Genomic DNA, 21,242 nt, shown 5'->3' with positions numbered 1-21,242 from the left:
AATGCGGTCCCCGAAGTGCTCCTCCAGGACATCAAACGCTCTCCTGCTTCGATGGGGTCGAGATCCGGTTTGCATGAACCACATATTGTCGAAATCAGGGTCACTTCGGAAATGGGGATGAAATCATCTTCCAAAACACTCACGTATCGTTCGGTGGTCACCGTTCCATCAAGGAATATCGCACCGATTTTTCCGTGACTGGACATTTGCACACCACACCGTCATCCATTGAGCGTGACGAGAGTTCTCGATCTCGGAATGAGGATTATCAGTCTCTCAAATGTACCAATTTTGTTTATTGACGAAACCATCCAAATGAAAGCGGGCTTCGTCGCTAAACCAAGCCATGCGCATACGCATACATCCGTGCAGTTTGAACGTCGTAACGTACTGTCTCCCAGTACAAGACCTAGTGCTGCGATACTGACACGTTACTGGTCAATTCAGAATACACTACTGGCCATTAAAATTGCTACACCACGAAGATGACGTGCTACCGACGCGAAATTTATCCGACAGGAAGAAGATGCTGTGATACGCAAATGATAAGCTTTTCAGAGCATTCACACAAGGTTGGCGCCGGTGACGACACCTACAGCGTGCTGACATGAGGAAAGTTTCTAACCGATTTCTCAAACACTAACAGCAGTTGACCGGCGTTGCCTGGTGAAACGTTGTTGTGATGCCTCGTGTAAGGAGGAGAAATGGCACCATCACGTTTCCGACTATAATAAAGGTCGGATTGTAGCCTATCGCGATTGCGGTTTATCGTATCGCGACATTGCTGCTCGCGCTGGTCGAGATCTCAAATGGCTCTGAGCACTATGGGACTCAACTGCTAAGGTCATTAGTCCCCTAGAACTTAGAACTAGTTAAACCTAACGAACCTAAGGACATCACAAACATCCATGCCCGAGGCAGGATTCGAACCTGCGACCGTAGCGGTCTTGCGGTTCCAGACTGCAGCGCCTTTAACCGCACGGCCACTTCGGCCGGCGGTCGAGATCTAATGAGTGTTAGCAGAATATGGAATCGGTGGGTTCACGAGGGTAATACGAAACGCCGAGCTGGATCCCAGCGGCCTCGTATCACTAGCAGTCGAGATGACAGGCATCTTATCCGCATGGCTGTAACGAATGGTGTAGCCACGTCTCGATCCCTGAGTCAACAGATGGGGCCGTTTGCAAGACGACAACCATCTGCACGAACAGTTCGACGACGTTTGCAGCAGCATGCACTATCAGCTCGGGGACCATGGCTGCGGTTACCTTTGACGCTGCATCACAGACAGGAGCACCTGCGATGGTGTACTCAACGACGAACCCGTGTGCAAGAATGGCAAAACGTCATTTTTTCGGATGAAACCAGGTTCTGTTTACAGCATCATGATGGTCGCATCCGTGTTTGGCGACATCGCGGTGAACGCACGTTGGAAGCGTGTATTCCTCATCGCCATACTGGCGTATCACGATGCGTGATGGTATGGGGTGCCATTGGTTACACGTCTCGGTCACCTCTTGTTCCCATTGACGGCACTTTGAACAGTGAACGTTACTTTCAGATGTGTTACGACCCGTGGCTCTACCCTTCATTAGATCCCTGTGAAACCCTACATTTCAGCAGGATAATGCACGGCCGCACGTGACAGGTCCTGTACGGGCCTTTCTGGATACAAAAAATGTTCGACTGCTGCCCTGGTCAGCACTTTCTCCATATTTCTCACCAATTGAAAACGTCTGGTCAATGGTGGCCGAGCAAGTGGCTCCTCACAATACGCCAGTCACTACTCTTGATGAACTGTGGTATCGTGTTGAAGCTGCTTGGACAGCTGTACCTGTATCTGGCATCCAAGCTCTGTTTGACTCAATGCCCAGGCGTATCAAGGCGGTTATTACGGCCAGAGGTGGTTGTTCTGGGTACTGATTTCTCAGGATCTATGCACCCAAATTGCGTGAAAATGTAATCACATGTCTGTTCTAGTATAATATATTTGTCCAATGAATACCCGTTTATCAACTGCATTTCTTCTTGGTGTAGCAATTTTAATGGCCAGTAGTGTACATACAAAGTAAATAGCTCACTATTTCGACTGTTTGTCATTCCGACAGGCCTGTTCTCGCGGCTGATTATCCAGAGCGGTAACTTCATCGGGTCCTCAGCTCCCCTGGAAGCGGCTCGTAGGAACGCCTTCAGGCTGGGGGCTGCCCTGGGCTTCGAGACGGATGATTCCCAGCAGCTGGTGGACTTCCTGCGCTCTGTCAACGCTACAGACCTGCTGGTGGACAGCTCACTCATACTGACAGACGAGGTTTGATGTGTGATTTTGGCAGTCATAGCATCATCTAATGGTGCATTTTCGGCAAATACACATTCACATAATGACTAAAAAGATTAATGCTCTGAAGTATATGTAAAATATATGTTTAATTGGTATCACTCCAGCAGCAGAGCACAGTATCCTTATCATATGTATGTTTGTGTCGGTTCCAGCAGCATACTGCAGGATCGCCTGGAAAAATTTCACGCAAATTTGTAATACATTTGATTGACTATCAGTAAAAATACGCTGTTGGGGTAAAACTGCCATGGCATCCTTATCGATAAGGTAGGATATCGAGGGGAAGATACGTAAAAGTAATCGTACACAAACTGACGTGTGACGAATCCATGGTTTTCAATGGTGCTCATCTGACTGGTGGAATTTCTGTGGCATTTCACTCCTAGGTGTTAGGCGGGAGTGGGGGAGGTTGGAATTTGGGATCTGACGAGTTGACGCAAGATGGTCCAAAACGGCGAATATCCGTGTCACATCCATAGTATTCATTGTTGCCTGGCTGAGTGGTAACAGTTCTGTAGCCAACCGGCTCATGGCGGAGGTGTAGAGTCGGATTGGGATGGGGGTCACGTCTAAACCATAAGTTTGGAATGTGTGGAACAGTTTCAAAAAAAGTGGTACTCATATCTATCAGCTTCTGTCTGTATGTAGATCTGGGATAAGAAATGCATAGCATTCCTACGTGCAGAAGTGGGTATGAGAAGTTGTTGATAGAGAGAATGAATATAGATGATAGGTGTTAGTGTCATATCCAAACGTTTTTGTGGTCATTCGTTTATTGGTGCCGTTCCCTACGACATTTCACCTCTTCTGTGGAGGAGGAGGGGGTGAGAGTGGCTGGAGTGGCAGAATTAGAATTAGGGTGAAATAAAAATAATCAACTAGCAGAATATACACTTTGGTGACAAAAGTCATGGGACACCTCCTAATATCGTGTCGGACGTCCTACTGTCCGGCGGGTGCAGCAACTCGACGTGTTGTGGACTCAACAAGTCGTTGGAAGTCCCCTGCAGAAATACTGAGCCAATGTGCCTCTATAGCCGACCATAACCGCGGAAGTGCTACCGCTGCAGGATTTGTGCACGAACTGATCTCTCGATTATGTCCCATAAATGTTCGTTGGGATTCATGGAAGGCGCTCTGGGTGACCAAATAATTCGCTGGAATTGTCCACAATGTTCTTCAAACCAATAACGAACAACTGTTGACCAGTGGCATGTTTGGGAACATCAAGTGCATGAATGGCTGCAAATGGTCTCCAAGCAGCCGAACATAATCATTCCCAGTCAATGATCGGTTCACTTGAACCAGAGGACCCATTCCATTTCATGTAAACACAGCCCCTCTATTATGGAGGAACCACCAGCTTGCACAATGCCTTGTTGATAACTTAGCGTCGTGGGGTCTGCTCCACCGCCACACTCGAACCCTAAGATCAGCTCTTACCGGCTGAAAGCGGGACTCATCTGGCCAGGCCACGGTTTTCCAATCGTCTAGGGTCCAACCGATATTGTCACGAGCCCAGGAGAGGCGCAGGGCGATGTCGTGCTGCTAGCAAAGGCGCTCGCTCTAACAGATATGTTCGTCGTACATCCCTCATTGATTTCTGCAGTTATTTCACGCAGTTTTGCTTGTCTGTTAGTATTGACAACTCTATGCAAACGCCGCTGCTCTCGGTTGGGTAAACGGAGGCTGTCGGCCACTGCCTTGTCAGTGGTGAGAGGTAACGCCTGAAATGTGATATTCTCGGCACACTATTCACGCTGTGGATCTCGGAATATTGAATTCCCTAACGATTTCCGAATTGGAATGTAGCATGCTTCTAGCTCCAACTGCCATTCTGCGTTCAGAGTCTGCTAATTTCCATCGTGCGACCATCATCAAGTCGGAAACCTTTTGACAAGAATCACTTAAGTATAAATTGCACCGCCCTTTTATACCTTTTGTACGCGATACTACCGCAGTCTGCATATGTACATATCGCTATTCCTTGACTTTGTCACTTCAGTGTGTTTAGTGAAAACGTACATACCATTCGACGACCTTCGCATGCTGACACTTGGCGGTTCAGGCCATTATCTAACGTGTAAACTCACATTGGACTGTTTGAGAGCTGAACAGGTGACACTATGGAGTTTGAGAGGACGAAAGTATTTAGCGGCAGAGGGATAGCACGTTCCGTCTCTGAAACTGAATATACATTTAGCCTCACGATGCTGGTAGAGCGTAATAGGATGTACAAGAGAAGCAAATGATCTGTCCATACACTTGATTTCATTTAAAATTAATTATAATAGTCTAGATCGTAAGGTACGTTTATAAAAAAGTGACCGGTTTCGATCATCACTTGATCAGCTTCAAACCTACAATTGTAATGTAATACGGGACAAAAATTAGAGGGATGCATTAAAATAAGTTAGAATTACCTATAAAATTACAAAGCACAGTTATACCAATATTGATGCATTAATTTGTGAAAGATAAAGGTATAATTTGGTAACATACACAGTCCTCAATTACTGCCCAGTGGAGTACGGCAGACGCCCAAAGCCTAATTCTTTTGAGGAGTGTACCAGTTTCTTGCAGCCGTTGCTGTAGTCAAATGAAAATGGTATGAGATGTCATAATTAGAATGGTGACTGACTCTTCCCAATTGATGTGCATACCTTGAAGTGCGAAATGTGAAAGTGATCCGATCTTCAAACTAATTTTGTATTCAAACGTTTCATCAATGGGCACCGTTCTTTATTAGAACTTTGTCTATTAAGTCTCCTCTACAAAGGCTAGAAGCCTGTAATAGTAATCCTGTGTAAGTAGATCCACTAGTGGTATCAAATAGTTTGACAATGCAAGATTTTCATGAGACTGGCAATAAAGAGCCCGGATACGGGCACCAGGATAGCTGGAAACAAGAAGAATATTTTTCATGGACTCACTTTTTGTTAATGTGCTGTTTACAAGGTGGAAGTAATAAATGTATCTACTGCGAGAACAAGTTTTTGGTTTCAGGAGAAGCTGTTATACTCGTATGCTCTCTGGTCACCGCATATCGAAGCAGAGCATGATGGTGCTTTCATCTCAGAACCTCCAATCCAGCCGCTCATCGATGGCCGTTTCCTGCGAGTGCCCATCATGACAGGCGTCACTTCCGCTGAAATTGGTACGTATCTACAAATTATACACCAGAGGAGTGCATCATATCCGTAAAACGATGTAATAATATTAGTACAAACTAGTGGGATATACCGAAATCACCGATAAAATATTAATAGTTTCAGTGTAAACTCGCTAGCGAGTGACATGACGTCATTCCGAACTCTATCTCATTGTGCTCCTAGACTCGACCTGTGAGTCGTCGCCGCTGCTCACTTGTCACTGGTAGCTGTTGTCGGTTACAAGTGGACTGGACTCGCTCAGAAACGAGAGGGAGTACACGAGTTCGCAAGTATAGCGGCGGACTCGTGGCATTTCCGTTATATACACAACTTTCTTGAAAGAAATTTCCGGCAGTATGATCATTTACTTCACAGACTCATGATTTCGGATTTATATCCACCTTCAAGAGCAAGTTTCAGTGTCCAAGCTGACCAAATGACTTAAGCAACCATTAGGGCTGACAATCATTCTGTACCAATATAATGACTGATCAGTTAGCAGCGAATACCGTTCTATACAGGGTGACTCACCTAACATGACCACTGGAAACACCTCCCAGACTACAACAAACACTGAATAACCAATTCCGCATACCGAAAGTGAGAAGTAGGGCTGGTGTAAATGGTTAATACAGACCACTGAGAAATGCACGGAAGTATGATTTTTCAAAACGTACTTAAATTTTTTTAAAACGGAAACCATTTTTATTTTTTCATTTAAAACAACAGAAGTATGTGTTGAAAATCACCCTTCCGTGCATTTTTCAGTGGTTTGTATGAACTATTTAAACCAGCCCATCTTCTCACTTTCGTTCTGCATAATTGGTTATTCAGTGTTTGTTGTAGTTTGGTAGGTGTTTCCAGTGGTAATGTTAGGTGACTCACCCTGTGTGTGTCTGTGTGAGAGTGAATATTTATTCACCTATTCCAGACATCACTCCTGTAATGGAACACATTTGGAACTGTGTACACTGCATCAAGCAATTTTCCTCTTACACCCTGTACAGTCTCACAAAACACAGCTTCGTTAGGCCATCTAATCCCGAGAATCGGCCTTAACGACTTGTTACTCGTTTTCTCGTCTTCCATGGTTACAGTAAGTCACCACTAGCCTTGATCTCCTTCATGCTTCAGTAAAAGAGAAAAAGTCGAGCATGAAGCGGCCGCAGCGTCACAGTTACCAGACACGTCATACTCGTGGAACTACAGTGGGAACAACGGAAGCGCGTTTGCACTCATGTAGCAGTCGTGCCTTGATTTGTAAAGTATGCCACCCGAAACAATAGTCTAGGACTCTCTCCATTTCTGACCTCAAGTGCTATCCCCATACCCCTGCATACTGTATCCAATCACTCCACTGGCGGAAGAGGACGGGGCAGTCGGGCTGTACTGATGGACCCATCAAGGCTCATGGATGGAGGCTCAACAAATAATCAGATTTGGAATAGAGGAAATAAAACATCAGAGTATCAGTGATTGCAACTAAAGAACATTGTGACGCTGACTAAAAAATGCACTGATGTGTACACAGCGACGCTTTACGTTAATTGTATTAATAATAGCCGCTAATGGAGTTCCAGATGACATGCTGTATGCTAAAGAAACGACAACTAAACACAGGAAATATGCCAGGAAAACGTCAACAAACGTAGAATCCATGTTGTGACATAAAAGTAAATAGGCATATACTAAGATGGTATCTGTTCTTTCGAACATGTCCGAAAGAACAGATACCATTTTAGTATATATATAGTTAAGGCTCACCGGCCACTTGACCATCTTCTTCTTCTATGCGAATGCACAAACAGTGCCCGAACTCTTACGGGAATCGGCAACGCGCCGCGAGTAATGAGTATAATGGGCGGGGGCACTACGAATGTGGTGCGGGACAACACATTGAGAATGTGGGTTTCGCGGGAGGCGTGCCAGAGATAAATCCCTGCAGTCGCGCTATCCTCTGTGTCCTCGGTGGCTCAGATGGGTAGCCGGCACGGTAACTCAGCGTGTTCGGTCAGAGGGTTAGCTGCCCTCTGCAATAAAAAAACTGAGTGCATGAATCAACAACGAACTTCACTCGTTGTCATGGGACGTCCGCAACGAACAAATGCAACGAACAAGAACGAACAAAATAAGATAAAAAAAAGAGATGGATACAGCGACTGCCATGTAAGGAGGAGATCCCGGGTTCGAGTCCCGGTCGGTGCACATATTTTCATTTGTCCCCGTTGACATATGTCAACGCCTGTAAGCAGCTAAGGGTGTTCATTTCATTCTATAGTATATAGGTGTTATAAAAGTATTCATATAATACAATATCTGGAACCAAACAGTACACGTATGATAACATTTTGTAATGTTTCTAACAATGCTAATTTTGCATCTTTTCAAATAAAGGAAAACCTACTGATGATTTCGGCATTGTCGCTGAAACTAGGTTCGGAACGAACATTACACAATAGTGTTTTGCAGCAAGGCGGACCCACAATCCCATATTGTTCTTTTTGCAAACATGGACCAAACGGAAGAATCTCAAGATACAAATCAGCTTTCGTTCTTTACAAAGCCTCCTCACCGAGTGCTGCAGTGATAATGCTAGGGCTGCAATTCCCGATCATGTGCACCATGTGCGCAACAACAATAGCTAGCGATAACCAGGGTATCACTTTCTTAGTTGGCATGTGTCAAACCAGAAAATGGACTTGCAGTGTGTGTTGGCAGCTGAAATTTGTACTGTGTATTTGTAGTGGCGCTAACTATGAGAACTAAAAAAATTACTGCCGATTTCGACATGAGATTTGAGATCACTCCCTTGTCAGCTCGCCAGCTTGACGACTCAGGAGGCCTAGCCCGTGGCCCGTAACGGCCAGGCTGTGAGACACGACCTGAGTGTGCTGAAACCTGCAGCGTGCACGAATCTAGTTTCGGTACTTACTGCTGTCTGTTTTTGTTCAGGTTTTGGGATACTTAACCAGCCCGATAGGATCAACACTCTCAACAACCAGTTTGTGGAGTCGGTCGGGCCCTGTCTGCACCTGTCAACAGTAGAGGAACAACAAGCTGCAGCAGCCAAAGTGAGAGAGTTCTACTTCGGCAACGACACTATCTCTGCAGATAATCCTGACGCTCTGGTGTATGTGAGTAATTGTTACCTCTACTAGCGTGCAGTGGGAGAACTAAAGAACTAATGATCACACGTGTCTGAAATTTTGCACCGTACCTTACATTGTCAATTGAGCATTATTTACGGGCGGCAAGCCATCACTATTATTTACTAACAGTTAAGTTATTTTTAATGTTTTTCGTTTTGGACTTAAAAAAATCTCATGGGAGATCAGGATAGGTACTTTATTTTAATTTCTATAATAATGTGTCACATCACAACTATTTGCAGAGCAGCCACGTAGGTGTAGATGTAGACGTAGATTCAAAGGCTGCAAAACTGCAATAAATAATTCCTAGTATTTTTAACACATCAGGAGAAAAATCAGGAAAATTTGAAAACGTCGAATACCCATTGTGTGCAACTGTTACTTTATCTTTTTTTCACACTAGTATAAAAATCCATGTGCTACTACAAGAAGGAAAGCAGGAAGGCCGATTATGACTTAATGTTCCGACGACGATGTGATCGTGTAATAAGAAACCACTGACAGTTTAGAAAGAGTTTCGGGAGAATGTATGTCCTTGCAAACTTTACAAGACAAAATTCTTACCGTAGTAATTTTGATAACCCGAATCACCTTTAAGTGTGAACCTGGGGTGGAGGAAATATTGACCTGAAAAATGACGAGATCTGCATTGCTTGACAAAAAAGTGAAAACCCAGGCACCACGATAGGATCTCAGTGGAACTTCGAAAACGAATATGCGATCAGCTGGTGTGTAGATGATCAGAGTTGCAATTCTCTGTAATAGGTGGAACGACCACCAGAGTGCTGTAATGTTGCTAATGTTTCATTTTGTTTGTTTTTCTGGTAACAAGAGGCGTGAACATTGTCAGATGTTGGATTATAGTTGTCAGGAACACGAAGAAGCTGCATACTCATGTGAGACAGCGTTATCAGTTCCTGCTGGAGTTTGAAAGGGATCTCATTGTGGGTCTCTACTTGGCCGGCTGGTCGAATCATGCAACATTCAAATTTTTGGGGGGTCATTCGTGTGCGACAGTGGCCTTATATTGGAATGCTTGGGAATGTGAAGGTTGGTCTACTCGTCGATAAGATTCTGGTAGACCACCACAAAGAAGCCTCGCAATTTTGTACGCCAAGCACATCATAGCCCCTTTATATCTTCGTTTGCTTTCCGAAAAAAGTAATGCACCCCTGCAAGATTCTTTCTCATGCCACACCACTGGTTGCAGATGAGCAGCAGCCAGACTAAGGAATTACCATCCAGCGCGTAGGCTCACGTCAGCACAACACAAAGAACTGCGTAAGGAGTTGCAACAGCGTGACCAGAAAAAGGGGACTGCTGATGAATGGCGTTGTGTTTTGTTCAGCGGAGACTCGTCGGCGAATATGGCACTGACCTGGTGAAAGGTTCTATCCTTCCCATGTTCTAGAGAGACACGGAGTCATGTTGTGGGGACCCATCGGCTCTGAAATCAGAGCACGACTGGTTATGGTAGAAAAGGCTCTCACGGCACACTGATACGTCATCATCCTGCATCCTGATGCTTTATCTCTCATGCGACAGCATCGCAATGCCATATTTCAACAGGACAATGCTCGTCCACACACGGCAAGTAACTTTATGTACTGTCTGAAATACGTTGAGGAACTCCCGTGGTTAGCAAGATCCCAGATCTGTTCTTTCCACATCCCAGAGACTGCTCTCCAAGGGATCCATGGATAACGATAAACGTAATGTAAAAATGTAATAGAACTTTTGTGGGACCACCTCGGGCGTATACTCAGACCCAGTGTCAGTATCAAGTATATCACGAAGCAGTTACAACAGTTGTGGGCAGGTTTTATGGCACTCTCCTTAACAGAATCAGAGCATCACCCACGTCAAAGGAGGTGTAGCGTCATAGTCATAAGTGGGCTAATGCTGCCAAGTTCTTTCTGATTCTGATCCGATTTTCTAATCGCTAAAACATCGTGTACCCCCTCAAACCATGAATGTTGTTGTCGTTTCCTCCTCTCCTTCAGGGCGCTTCACTTTTTTGTCAGGCAGTGTATATATTTTAAAGAATTTTGATGGTTCTGAATCTGCGACTGTCTGCCACATTCGTGTGTTATGTAAGACAACACAAAATGAATATATGTATTACAAAGGGCTGTAACTATATAATGCTTAGCGATGTATCACTAAGGGTTTTAGAGGATGTAAAAAGCCGTTCAAAATTTCGATCTTTTTAGATCAACGTCTTCAAAATTTTAGGACTGGTCCTACTGTGCATTCCGACGCTACGTTCTGCTCTTAACACTTTGATCTCTGGACGTGAAACCTGTGGATTTCTGTTTATAGGATCATATGAAACATTCGTATGTGCCTGTTTTACCAAAAATCTCGTAATTGCAGAACTCAAAATGTGCGTTGCTAATGCGCCCATGTCGGTGATTTCACATATACTCCAGGATCTAAGGCATGAAATGGATTATCGCTTAGGTGTTGCCTCATATTAAAGAAATATGAAGTATGAAAAAAATAATTTTGAACTTTCTTTTACATTCTCTGTAAATGTTATTCATATATCGCTATGCACTGAACATTTGCGGGCGTTTGTAATCGCTATATTAATTTTGAGTACGTTTTCTTCTTCAAACATCGAGCAGTATTCATTACGCATTTAAAAAAGGCGTAAATCGGTTCATCTGTGGAGCGATATTGTTTTATTCACGATATTTTTCCATCCTTCAGATTTTACTGAACACAGCAGTGTTTCTATGTTCTCTCTGACAGAGTATTTTTGTGGTATTCTGAATGGTACTTTGTGCTCAGAGAGTCTAACGGTCGCACAATGCAATCCTGTCGCCATTACAGCTTTTGTAAGAGCTGTCTTACTAGACAACTACCCATCGAATGCAAATAAGTTCCATACTTTCATTTGATACATCTGAAGCTAAATGTAGTCTTAAGAGAACTTCACAATTATTGCAAATAAAGTGCAAAGTTTTCCTTATTCATCTCAGTGTCCCTGTGATACAAATAACTAGTTACTTTTCTTTCCTTGAGACAGTTCAACCTCGACAAGGGAAGTTTCGAACCTACTGACGCTCTCGTAAGGAAAGTGACTGAAATCACTGACTTGCCAGTGTTCTATTATGAGTTTGATTACCGCGGTGAACATGTGAATGCCACAGAATGGGGTAAGTACAAAGAACTTCAAGGTAACGTGTTTACATGTAGACCATAGGCGGATAATTGACGAAAATTAAGTTTAAGTGTACTACTAAATTTGCAGATTTCTTTACCACAAGATGTAGTTTGAAAGAAATCATCTACACTCAAGATCTCCTATTATCTAGCCATTGTCCCAGCCTTTTTTTTATCTAATTTTGCGCTTTCTTAACGTACTAGGTCCTCGATGAGGTTCTCAGTCACTTACTCTTTTCGTAATCACCAACTTTGTCTACACTACTAACCAACATTGTCACTAATTCAGTCTCACCAATCTCAGAAGTAAATAATTTCATTCTAGACAACTTCACTGATTCCAATACAGGAAATCATCTTGTATGGGTCGTAATGGATCGCACATTGCTTCAGCTGCAAAATAGAATTTTCATTAACGAGAAAAAACACCATATTTAGGAACGAATACACTACAAACATTTTCGTTTCTCAGTTTAAAATAACGACATCACTTATATTTTACAGTTTTGCCTGTGTAAATATCTTCAAACAGAAACATAATAAATATATATAATGTTCTTGTGATTCAGTTCCAGTAATATCAGTATACGTGCGAATCACATGTTACCAGCCAAGCGTCCCCTCTCGTACACTCAACTGTTTTTACAACTCCGCCACAGTCTCCAGCCCGCTCTGCTGGGCTACTGTACGCAACAGATCCTGATTAAAGATGCATGAAACCTCAGACACTGTTTCAACGTTTTTATAAGAATTGGAAGTTTGCTGTTTCTAGTTCGTCTATCTTTATCTGTATCATAAAGATCCACTCAAGACCCCTAAAATCATCACCCCCCGCCCCCAACCATCCTGTACCCCACCATCTCTCTCTCCAACTTTGTTACTGGAAATGGTAGCACAGTTAAAAGTAGTTAATAAGGAGATGCATGGTGTATTAGAAGCGCAGTCGACACAGCAAAGTGCAGATTTGGCAGCTGTGAATTTAGCTGCTCCTTTCTCTTGTAGCTCAACCTAGGATGTGGTATCGTTTGTGAAGGATCTTAGGAATTTGGTAGAGATGGAATGACGGTCTGAGAAGGAATTTTGAGGGTAGCAAAATTAAGATTAACTGGGGAAGCAAAAGGGAACTGAAACATTTGAAGAATTTAAAAGGGAGGTAGTTCAAAGGTATAGGAAGCATAACAGTGCCAAACATTTTAGAGAACAGTTGGGCATGGCACGGAAGCATGATGAATCACTAGAAGAATACGCGGATAGGATAAGAAAGATTAACAGTTGTACATACGATTGGGACAGGATGCTGTAGTGAATGAAGTAATTTTACGGGAGGCTGGGCAGAGGATGCTTGACGCATTTTTAAGAGGTTTGTCTTCGGAAATGTCATGGACAGTGCAAACAGGGGCTCTGGCTGATTTCTTCACTGCTGACAGGAAACGCCAACGAGAACCTGAGGTCCAATTACAGGCATTCCCAGTAAAATTACTCGTATATGCTACAGAATCGTATGCAGAGGTGAATCGTGTTGTGAAATGAGTAATGGGGAAGAAGACTTGCAGGATGTTGTTGGACACAGAGGCATACGTGTCGATTGCCAGTGGGACCTGGTGGAACATAAGCAGTGGAACCCAACATGGTATAGATTGCATGGAATCGGGGATAAAGATTTCACACTGTTGGGATCAGTGGACATGGATTTTTTCCTGGGTACATTTTAGTTCAGACAATGTATAGAAACTACGCCGTATGTAAGTCAGTGTTATGAGATGATTCTGGGGTTGAATTTCTTGCATCAGAACTGTGCGAAAATTGTACTTGTGGTGGAACTTGATGGAAAAATGTATGAGTTGGCCGAAACTGTTGCCATTGTAGCGATGCCACAAGGGAACTCCATCGAGTATCACAAACCTCTTAAACCATGAACAATCACACTAAGAATGTTAAGTCTAGGCTACCGGTAAGGATGTTGTGCGTGGTACAACCGTTGGAAGTAAATGAAGTGTTGGACCAGGCAGGTTGCTTAGTGAAAAGAAGGGCTGTATGCAAACAAGAGGTAAATGCGGAAAAATGGAACCTGTGTTAGTCCATAATTCCGGTGCCAAGGACTGAAGTTTAACACAAGGGTTGTTAATAGCTAACATGGATATCCTGGAAGAGCAAGAAAAAAGTGGAATAATTACTATTGGAATTTAAGGATTTTTTTTCCAAAACGACTGTAGCCACCAGTGCATATTATGAGGCACCAAATACAGAGAATGAATCACTGATTTAGCGCAAAACATATAGGTTACTGAGGTAATTGCCGCCACTTCTGGAGGAAATCGTCAATCAGCAGCTAAAGGATGAGATTATTGAGGAGAGTTGTTGGAATCCCCAAAAAAATCAGAAGATGGATCACGAAAAAATAGGTTTCGTTGCGATTATCGACGCCTGAATGTCAAGACTGTAATTGCTGCCTACTCTTTGCTGAACTTAATAGAAACTATATATTATTTAGGCCATTGCAAATATTTTTCGGCGATGGACTCAAAAAGCAGCTCCTATCAACTAGAAGTAGCTCATGAGCACTGACTAAAAACAGCGTTTTCTTCAGCTTGGGAACATCATCAGTTCTGGAGGATGCCTTTTGGAGTGAAATACGCACCTGCAACGTTTCAGAGATTGCTGGACGGGGTTCTGAGGGGTTTAAAAACACATCAGTGCATGGTGTATCTTGAATCGTCTTTGCGAGTGACATGGAGCAGGACATACAACACTTAAGGGAGCTATTCTTAAGGTTGAGCAAGGTCAATGTTGAGTGCAGAGAAGCGTAATTTTATGTCAGAAGAGGTGGAATACCTTGGTCACGTTCTTGTTAAGGGTGGGGTTGAGATGGACCCAACGTTAGTTAAGCTGAACATGAATATCCTGTACCTGAATCGTCAAAGACACTGCAATCGTACCTTGGCATCACGATTTATTATAGAAGGTTCGTAAAAGGATTTGCAAGTACTGCCAGGACATTATTGCAATTGCTGGAGAACGGTTCAGACTTTGTTTGGTCAGAGGATTGTCAGCGTGCTTTTGAGAAGCTGAAAGAAGCTTTCACAACGAGTTCAGTTTTAGTGTTTCCAAATTTGAATAAAGAATTCGTTCTGTCACGCGGTGCATTCAACCACGCACAGTCCAATGCCGTTGTTGACTGGCTCAGGCGAGGTGTAAAGGCTTTTGTCGTGATGTTATCAAGGGTACACGATTGGGCCGTTGGCTCCGAAAGCCCATATCGACGATGTTTCGTTGCGTGGTTCGCACGCTGACACTTGTTAATGGTCCAGCACTGAAATCTGCAGAATTTGCAGAAGTGTTGCATTTTTGTCACTTTGAACGATTCTCATCAGTCGTCGTTGGTCACTTTCTTGCAGGATCTTTTTCCGGCTGCAGCGATGTCGAAGATTTGATGTTTTACCGGATTCCTTATATTCACGGTACATTCGTGAAATGATCGTACGGGTAAATGCCCATTTCATCGCTACCTTGGAGATGCTGCGTCCCATCGCTCGTGCGTCGACTATAACACCACATTCAAACTCACTTAAATCTTGGTAATCTGCCATTGCAATAGCAGTAACCGATCTAACAACTGCGCCAGACACTTGTTGTCTTACATAGGCGTTGCCGACCGCAGCTCCTGCCTGTTTACATATATCTGTACTTGAATACCATGCCTATATCAATTTCTTTGGCGCTTCAGTGCATATGGGTTTAAGATGCTGTCACTATCCGACACGTTAAAAGGCACGAATGGTAAGACAGGATAATTTTTTAAAGAGGTCACGAGAATGATATGTGAAATAATGGACAGGGTGCGCAGAACTAATACAAAGGCACCAGAGAAGCAAGAAAAAGCAGTTAGCCGTAAAGCAAGATTCTCACAGTACAACACTGACCAACGGGTAATGTCGATTTTCTAAACTCCAAAGGGGAAGACGAAGAAATTTTTTGCAAAATGTCAAGGGCTATACCAAGCTGTGGAATCTGTTTCACCGACTAACGTCAAGATCCACTCGCCGACAAGGATGACGATGGTACATGTGGATGGTTCAAATGGCTCTGAGCACTATGGGACTTAACATCTATGGTCATCAGCCCCCTAGAACTCAGAACTACTTAAACCTAACTAACCTAAGGACATCGCACAACACCCAGTCATCACGAGGCAGAGAAAATCCCTGACCCCGCCGGGAATCGAACCCGGGAACCCGGGCGCGGGAAGCGAGAACGCTACTGCACGACCACGAGCTGCGGACGGTACATGTGGAACGTGTTAAAACTTTCTGGGGACTCCAGAGGTTATTCCAGGAGTTTTGAGGCTGGAACGGAGGAAGAAAGCGAAAAAGTAGGTACATAAGAGCGAGCAGACGAACCAATGAGAGGAAGTACATGTATATGAAGACCTAGGAGATAAAATTTATGTTTTTGCGTTTATTAGGTATAAGTGCGAGCATTGCATAATGGATAGCGTAGGCGAGGGAAATTACTGCGGGGCAGTAGAGGGCTTTTACGTAGAGGAAAGGGTAATAGTTACTCCTGTCTTCAGGGTGGGTGCTAAAGGAGACAAGAGAGATAAAGTGTGGACCGTAGCCGTACTACTGGTCATCGTTGGAGTGGAAGTGTTGCTCAACCGACTCTTGGGAAAGGGAGTGCTATTCGCTAAGCTAGAAGATTTTGTAATCAACAGCCACTACTGGGTGATCTAGTTGGTATTTAATGCATGGAAAATGCAGAACAAGGCGAGGAGACTGGAGAAAGCTTTCGACAGTGTCAATTGAGGTATAAAGAGCCACTGAGTGCTCAAAGGAGCAACGGGGGAATGTACGCTGATACATGGGAGTTATGAGAAATTTGGAGACGAGATGACGTAGGTTCTGGCGATTATACTGCATACAAAGAGGAAGAGACGTTAGATCGACGCGAAAGGTCAGTTTCTGAAAACTTGTCTACAGGACAGCAAACATGGAGGAAATCAGGAGGACCAACTGTATGGTGGAAATGGTGACAATGAGTAGAATGAAACAGCGCAGCAAGAGAGTAGCACACAATGCAGGTCGCAAATTAAGTGAAAGATATTTTGAACAATACCTGGTTATTAAGTCAGCTAACTGGGAAGCTAATGAGGTACACGAGAACAGGAAGATGTTGCAAGCCAAACTGGAGATATTGGACAGGGAAGCAGTGTTAATGAAGTGGTTGCAGTCCTTGGAAAACAGCGTGTAGGAAGCGTGCAGACAAGTATCGGAATTGCGAGAAGCCATGCAGCAGGCTTGGCAGGAACGGCGGGGGTGAACGTACTGTCACAGGATCAGTACCTGGAGGGGCAACATGTAGTGCAAAAAGTATTTCCACCCGAATTATAGTTGGTTATGGAACCTAGCCATGAAAATTTGCCTTCTCTTTCGACTAGCCACTGTGGAAGCGAGGACAAAAGGAGCGAAGGTGTACATTTCAGTCTCCTTTTCAGTAGCAGGAAAGGACTCATGGTACTAGTGTTATGTAGTCCTCGCATATCCTGTTGAGTGGGGGATGCTGAAAAACTTATCAGGGTAAGAGTGCAGCGGTTGTTGCCAATTGCAGAGTACAAGAGTGGGCACGTGGAAATGGAGGAAGCGGAGTTACAGAATTGGAAAGGACTGAAGTTTCGGATGGTCCAAACAGTATGGGGAAGAGGGTCAGAACTCCTGTGGTGTAAAGTTACTGCTAGGTCGAAAACGGGAGAGTATTGCACGAAATAAGTGATTACGCCTGAGTTGCACTACCAACATGCAGAGGCAAATTGGTTGCACACTGTCCTCGATGAAATCCTCGATGAAATGATAGTACTAGCCAGCTGCGCATAGGGAGAGCTCACGTCAGCGAAAAGAATGATGGAACAGGACGGGATTGTATTGCTAACATACAAGAAATAGTGGGACCTACGTTCGTTTGTCTGCCACAGATTTTGGAATGACCCATTTGAGCATTGCGCAGACTCAGTTGTATTGGCGAGGGGAGGCTACGGAAATGATACCAACGACGAATGTGTCTGGTTCGAATCAGACTTTAGGACCCGAGTTAATACAATCCATATACAAACTCGTGAATGAGCAGGAAGGCCGTATCTCCGTAGAGACGCTAATGCAGCATCTAGATCGGTACAGGGAGAATAAGTGCCAGAAAGAAACAACATTCACCATTATTATATCAAGTATTGCGGCGAAACTTACTCTGCTAAGCATAGTACTTGTTTATGTGTACAAGAAGCAGAATACAAGAAGAAGTTTGGACCCAGCCACTGTTCAGATCATTTTGAACTGTATTCCAAGAGGCTAAGAGGCAGCAGGGAGAACTATAACTGTAAGTTAAGTTAAACGAAAAAGGAACTCCCGGAGCATATGATTAGTAGTGCACAAGAAAACGTAGTGGTAAGAGCAATTTTAAGTAAGCAGCAGGTTAGAGCCAACTGGGTCAGCAGCAGAGGAGCTTGTCACTCTAGTTTGCGTGTGGATAGTCTTGTTTAAGGTGATCTGAGTGACAGGGCCTCGTTAATGGAGAGGGCATTGTAATATTCACCAACCGTATTACAGGCAAGTGTGGCTTTCATGCTTTGTAAAATATAACGCAGCCAATGCAGTGATGCGAGGCGAACCTGTCGGCATGGTGCGGAGACAATTGATGCATCGCTACCCACATTCTGGCAAACATATTAATCTAGATGTTTAGCGCCCTCCGCCATAAATCATCATCATCATGAAACATGTTAGGTAGGTCAGCAGACTGATTACTTTCCCTTTTTCCTAGCCAGACTGGTGTTTTTTGTCTAATAGGCAGGCTTCCACATGGAGGAGAAGTAAACATTCTTTGTCTCACGTGAGTGAAGCCAGATGGAAAAACCCAAAAATCATCTTACATTCTATATTTACCACAAGTGAACTACTTCCATCAACATGACACTGCACCATCTTGGATTTCCTGCCAATTTATGATTAGGACAATAACCCTACTTCCACAGTCACATCATCGGAACGGGGAAAACCCACTATCATAATCAGGCTCCTTTTGAATTTTCACCAATTTTTGAATTTCCTACTATTTTCTACATAGGACAATTGGCCTACGTCAAAGGATGTCAGGGGAGGGAAAGAGGGAAATCCTGCAACAGCACACAATGTCATAGGGAAGGGGTGGGAAAAATCTGATGACTCATCGATGATGTCATCAATGAGCTATTCCACATCACAACTCTCAAAGCCCATCTACTCACAACATCTCAAAAGCTAGTTCCTTCAGAACCAAGTTATTTTCTCTGGTGAATAATCCCTTCCACAAAACACACAATCACAAAAACATATACATAATAGCGAGAAACGTCATAACTTTTGTAGCTGTTTTCCGTGGTGCTGTAGTGGGTCTCAAAATCTTGTCATTCCAGCAGCAGCTGGGATAACAGCTAATTTTATGGCTTTCAGATCCTCATTAATACGCTTTAGATGTGTCGCTTGCTTTGATCAGTGGATGTATTGCAGTGTGTGCACGTGACGTACAGTGAGAAATTGTAATTTTGTCAATGTAGTGGGGATACCTTCTGGACTCTGGACGGACACATCCAAACACGAGGCCAGAGTCTCTATTCTCATTCAAAGTAACAACTGCACTGGACCGGCAAACCTCTCCGTCAATGGCATTGGCAGCAGCCACGCTTGTCACGCTTTTGGATGTTGCGTAAAGCCATTGCCCACCATTTGTATTAAAACACCTTTATGTAATCCACACGTGAGTGTGGCCAAGTGTGTATTAAATTATTTGTATGAAGTGGTGGAGCAGCAATTGTCAGTAAATTGCTTAAAGTGCGAATCCCGCTCTCATAGTACTAAATTGTTGTAATAAAGTGGCGTGCACTCATGTCAATGCTCATAGCAGCGCTAGAGTATTTAAACAAAGTGACAAAGTACCAGACTTTCAAGAACCTTTCTGAAATTCCATGTATCTTTCTCAGTTGTTTAAATTTTAAAGAAGTATGCCGCCACAGGCACAACAGGGGGAATGAGGGGGCTAATGACGAAGGGACAAATGGAACGATGTAAATCATCACGACGCACGTAAATAGACCCCCAATTAGACTATAAACTGGTGACTTCCCCTGCTTAAATATCTGCGTCTGCTATATCAATGATAATCATTATACTGTGTGATGCACCAACATGAAATATCTTGTGTACTATCTACTTTTCTCGTTACTTCTGGTTTTTGCTTCAAGTAATCTAAGAATTTTAAGCCTAACGATGTAATTTAAAATGCTTTGGAAAGTTACGTTCATGCTCCTACCTTTTCATTTTCAGTAGAGAAGGGACTGGTTTGGTATATGTTTCTGAAATAAGATGTAAGTTAATAACTTTCAACCTGGCTCTTTAGAGAAAATAACTGACAATAACAGCAAGATACATACTCTGTAAGCAGTATGTCCAATGCAACTTAAACTCCTAAAGACGAAATGCAATAGCATATGATACAACTAAAAGCTGAAACAATTTTCACCACTGGGAAATCCGGTATTACTGCCAATTTTTATTTTAAACTGCGTTGTCTTCAAGTAGGAGAGCCGTTATTGTTCACTTGTTCCAGGTGTCACTCACTCGGGTGAACTTCCATTCCTATTCTTGAGAAAGGATACCGAGTACAATTTGGATCCCAACTCAGAAGAGGATAAAGTACGCAGGAATATACTCCGATACTGGACCAATTTTGCTAAATATGGGTAAGTGTAGAATCTGATATACACCTTTTATAACTTTTAAAATATTTAGTGTCTCATTAGCATACACGATTTGCGAACCTTCTGCCATATAACTAAGGGAAGGTGATATCATACAAAATATTAAACTCTGTTCCTGCATTTGTAGAATGAGCTACACAGAAATAGCTCTTCACCTTTAATTTAAATTCATCTTTGTCTGCAGGCAAAGTGGCATTGGCTATGTTCATCAGACCCCATATCTCACTACGACTAAGTGTCTTTATATCCCAGGAGTCTACAGCATATCCACGACTGAATAAATTTCATCTTACTTCCTTTGTCAGTTTTCGACTAACTGTATGCTACAACCAATTTGTATTTAGGGACGTCCTGCTTTCCATGCGTGTTGTTAAACAGAAGCATTCAAGTGAGTGGTGTTTATACTTTTGCTCTGAATTTGGCCTCTATGGTGTCATGAAGATGAAACAGAGAAATAATGTTGTGATTTTAGTGCACAGGTCCTGATTTAAGGGGCTGAGTGTGAGAATATTTCCCTCATCAGTTAGGAGTGTTCAACAATTACACATTATCAGACACACTTTAAGGAAATCCTCAGCAGTGAGTCGAAGCATGATTTTCCCATAGAGTTATGCAAATGTCTTCATATAATTCACAAACAATTCTAGCACACG

The 21,242-nt window shown here is 43.3% G+C and overlaps 1 protein-coding gene across 9 annotated transcripts in view; it reads left to right on the top strand.

Moving 5' to 3' along the window:
- The window catches only part of LOC126475236 (pyrethroid hydrolase Ces2e-like), a 212,224-nt gene that overhangs the window by 34,816 nt on the left and 156,166 nt on the right, over positions 1 to 21,242 (top strand). For 3 of the 9 annotated variants that reach the window (XM_050102916.1, XM_050102915.1, XM_050102914.1), the window contains exons 5-9: positions 2,109 to 2,308; positions 5,345 to 5,495; positions 8,443 to 8,624; positions 11,674 to 11,803; positions 20,439 to 20,571. In XM_050102916.1, the coding sequence (XP_049958873.1) occupies positions 2,109 to 2,308; positions 5,345 to 5,495; positions 8,443 to 8,624; positions 11,674 to 11,803; positions 20,439 to 20,571 (796 nt within the window). The remainder of the gene's footprint in view (positions 1 to 2,108; positions 2,309 to 5,344; positions 5,496 to 8,442; positions 8,625 to 11,673; positions 11,804 to 20,438; positions 20,572 to 21,242) is intronic. The other 6 variants (XM_050102922.1, XM_050102919.1, XM_050102923.1 and 3 more) reach the window with 4 other exon arrangements.

The sequence above is a fragment of the Schistocerca serialis genome, chromosome 4 (genome assembly GCF_023864345.2).
Source record: "Schistocerca serialis cubense isolate TAMUIC-IGC-003099 chromosome 4, iqSchSeri2.2, whole genome shotgun sequence".
Classification (NCBI taxonomy): domain Eukaryota; kingdom Metazoa; phylum Arthropoda; class Insecta; order Orthoptera; family Acrididae; genus Schistocerca; species Schistocerca serialis.
This window is presented reverse-complemented; position numbering and strand designations above follow the sequence as displayed.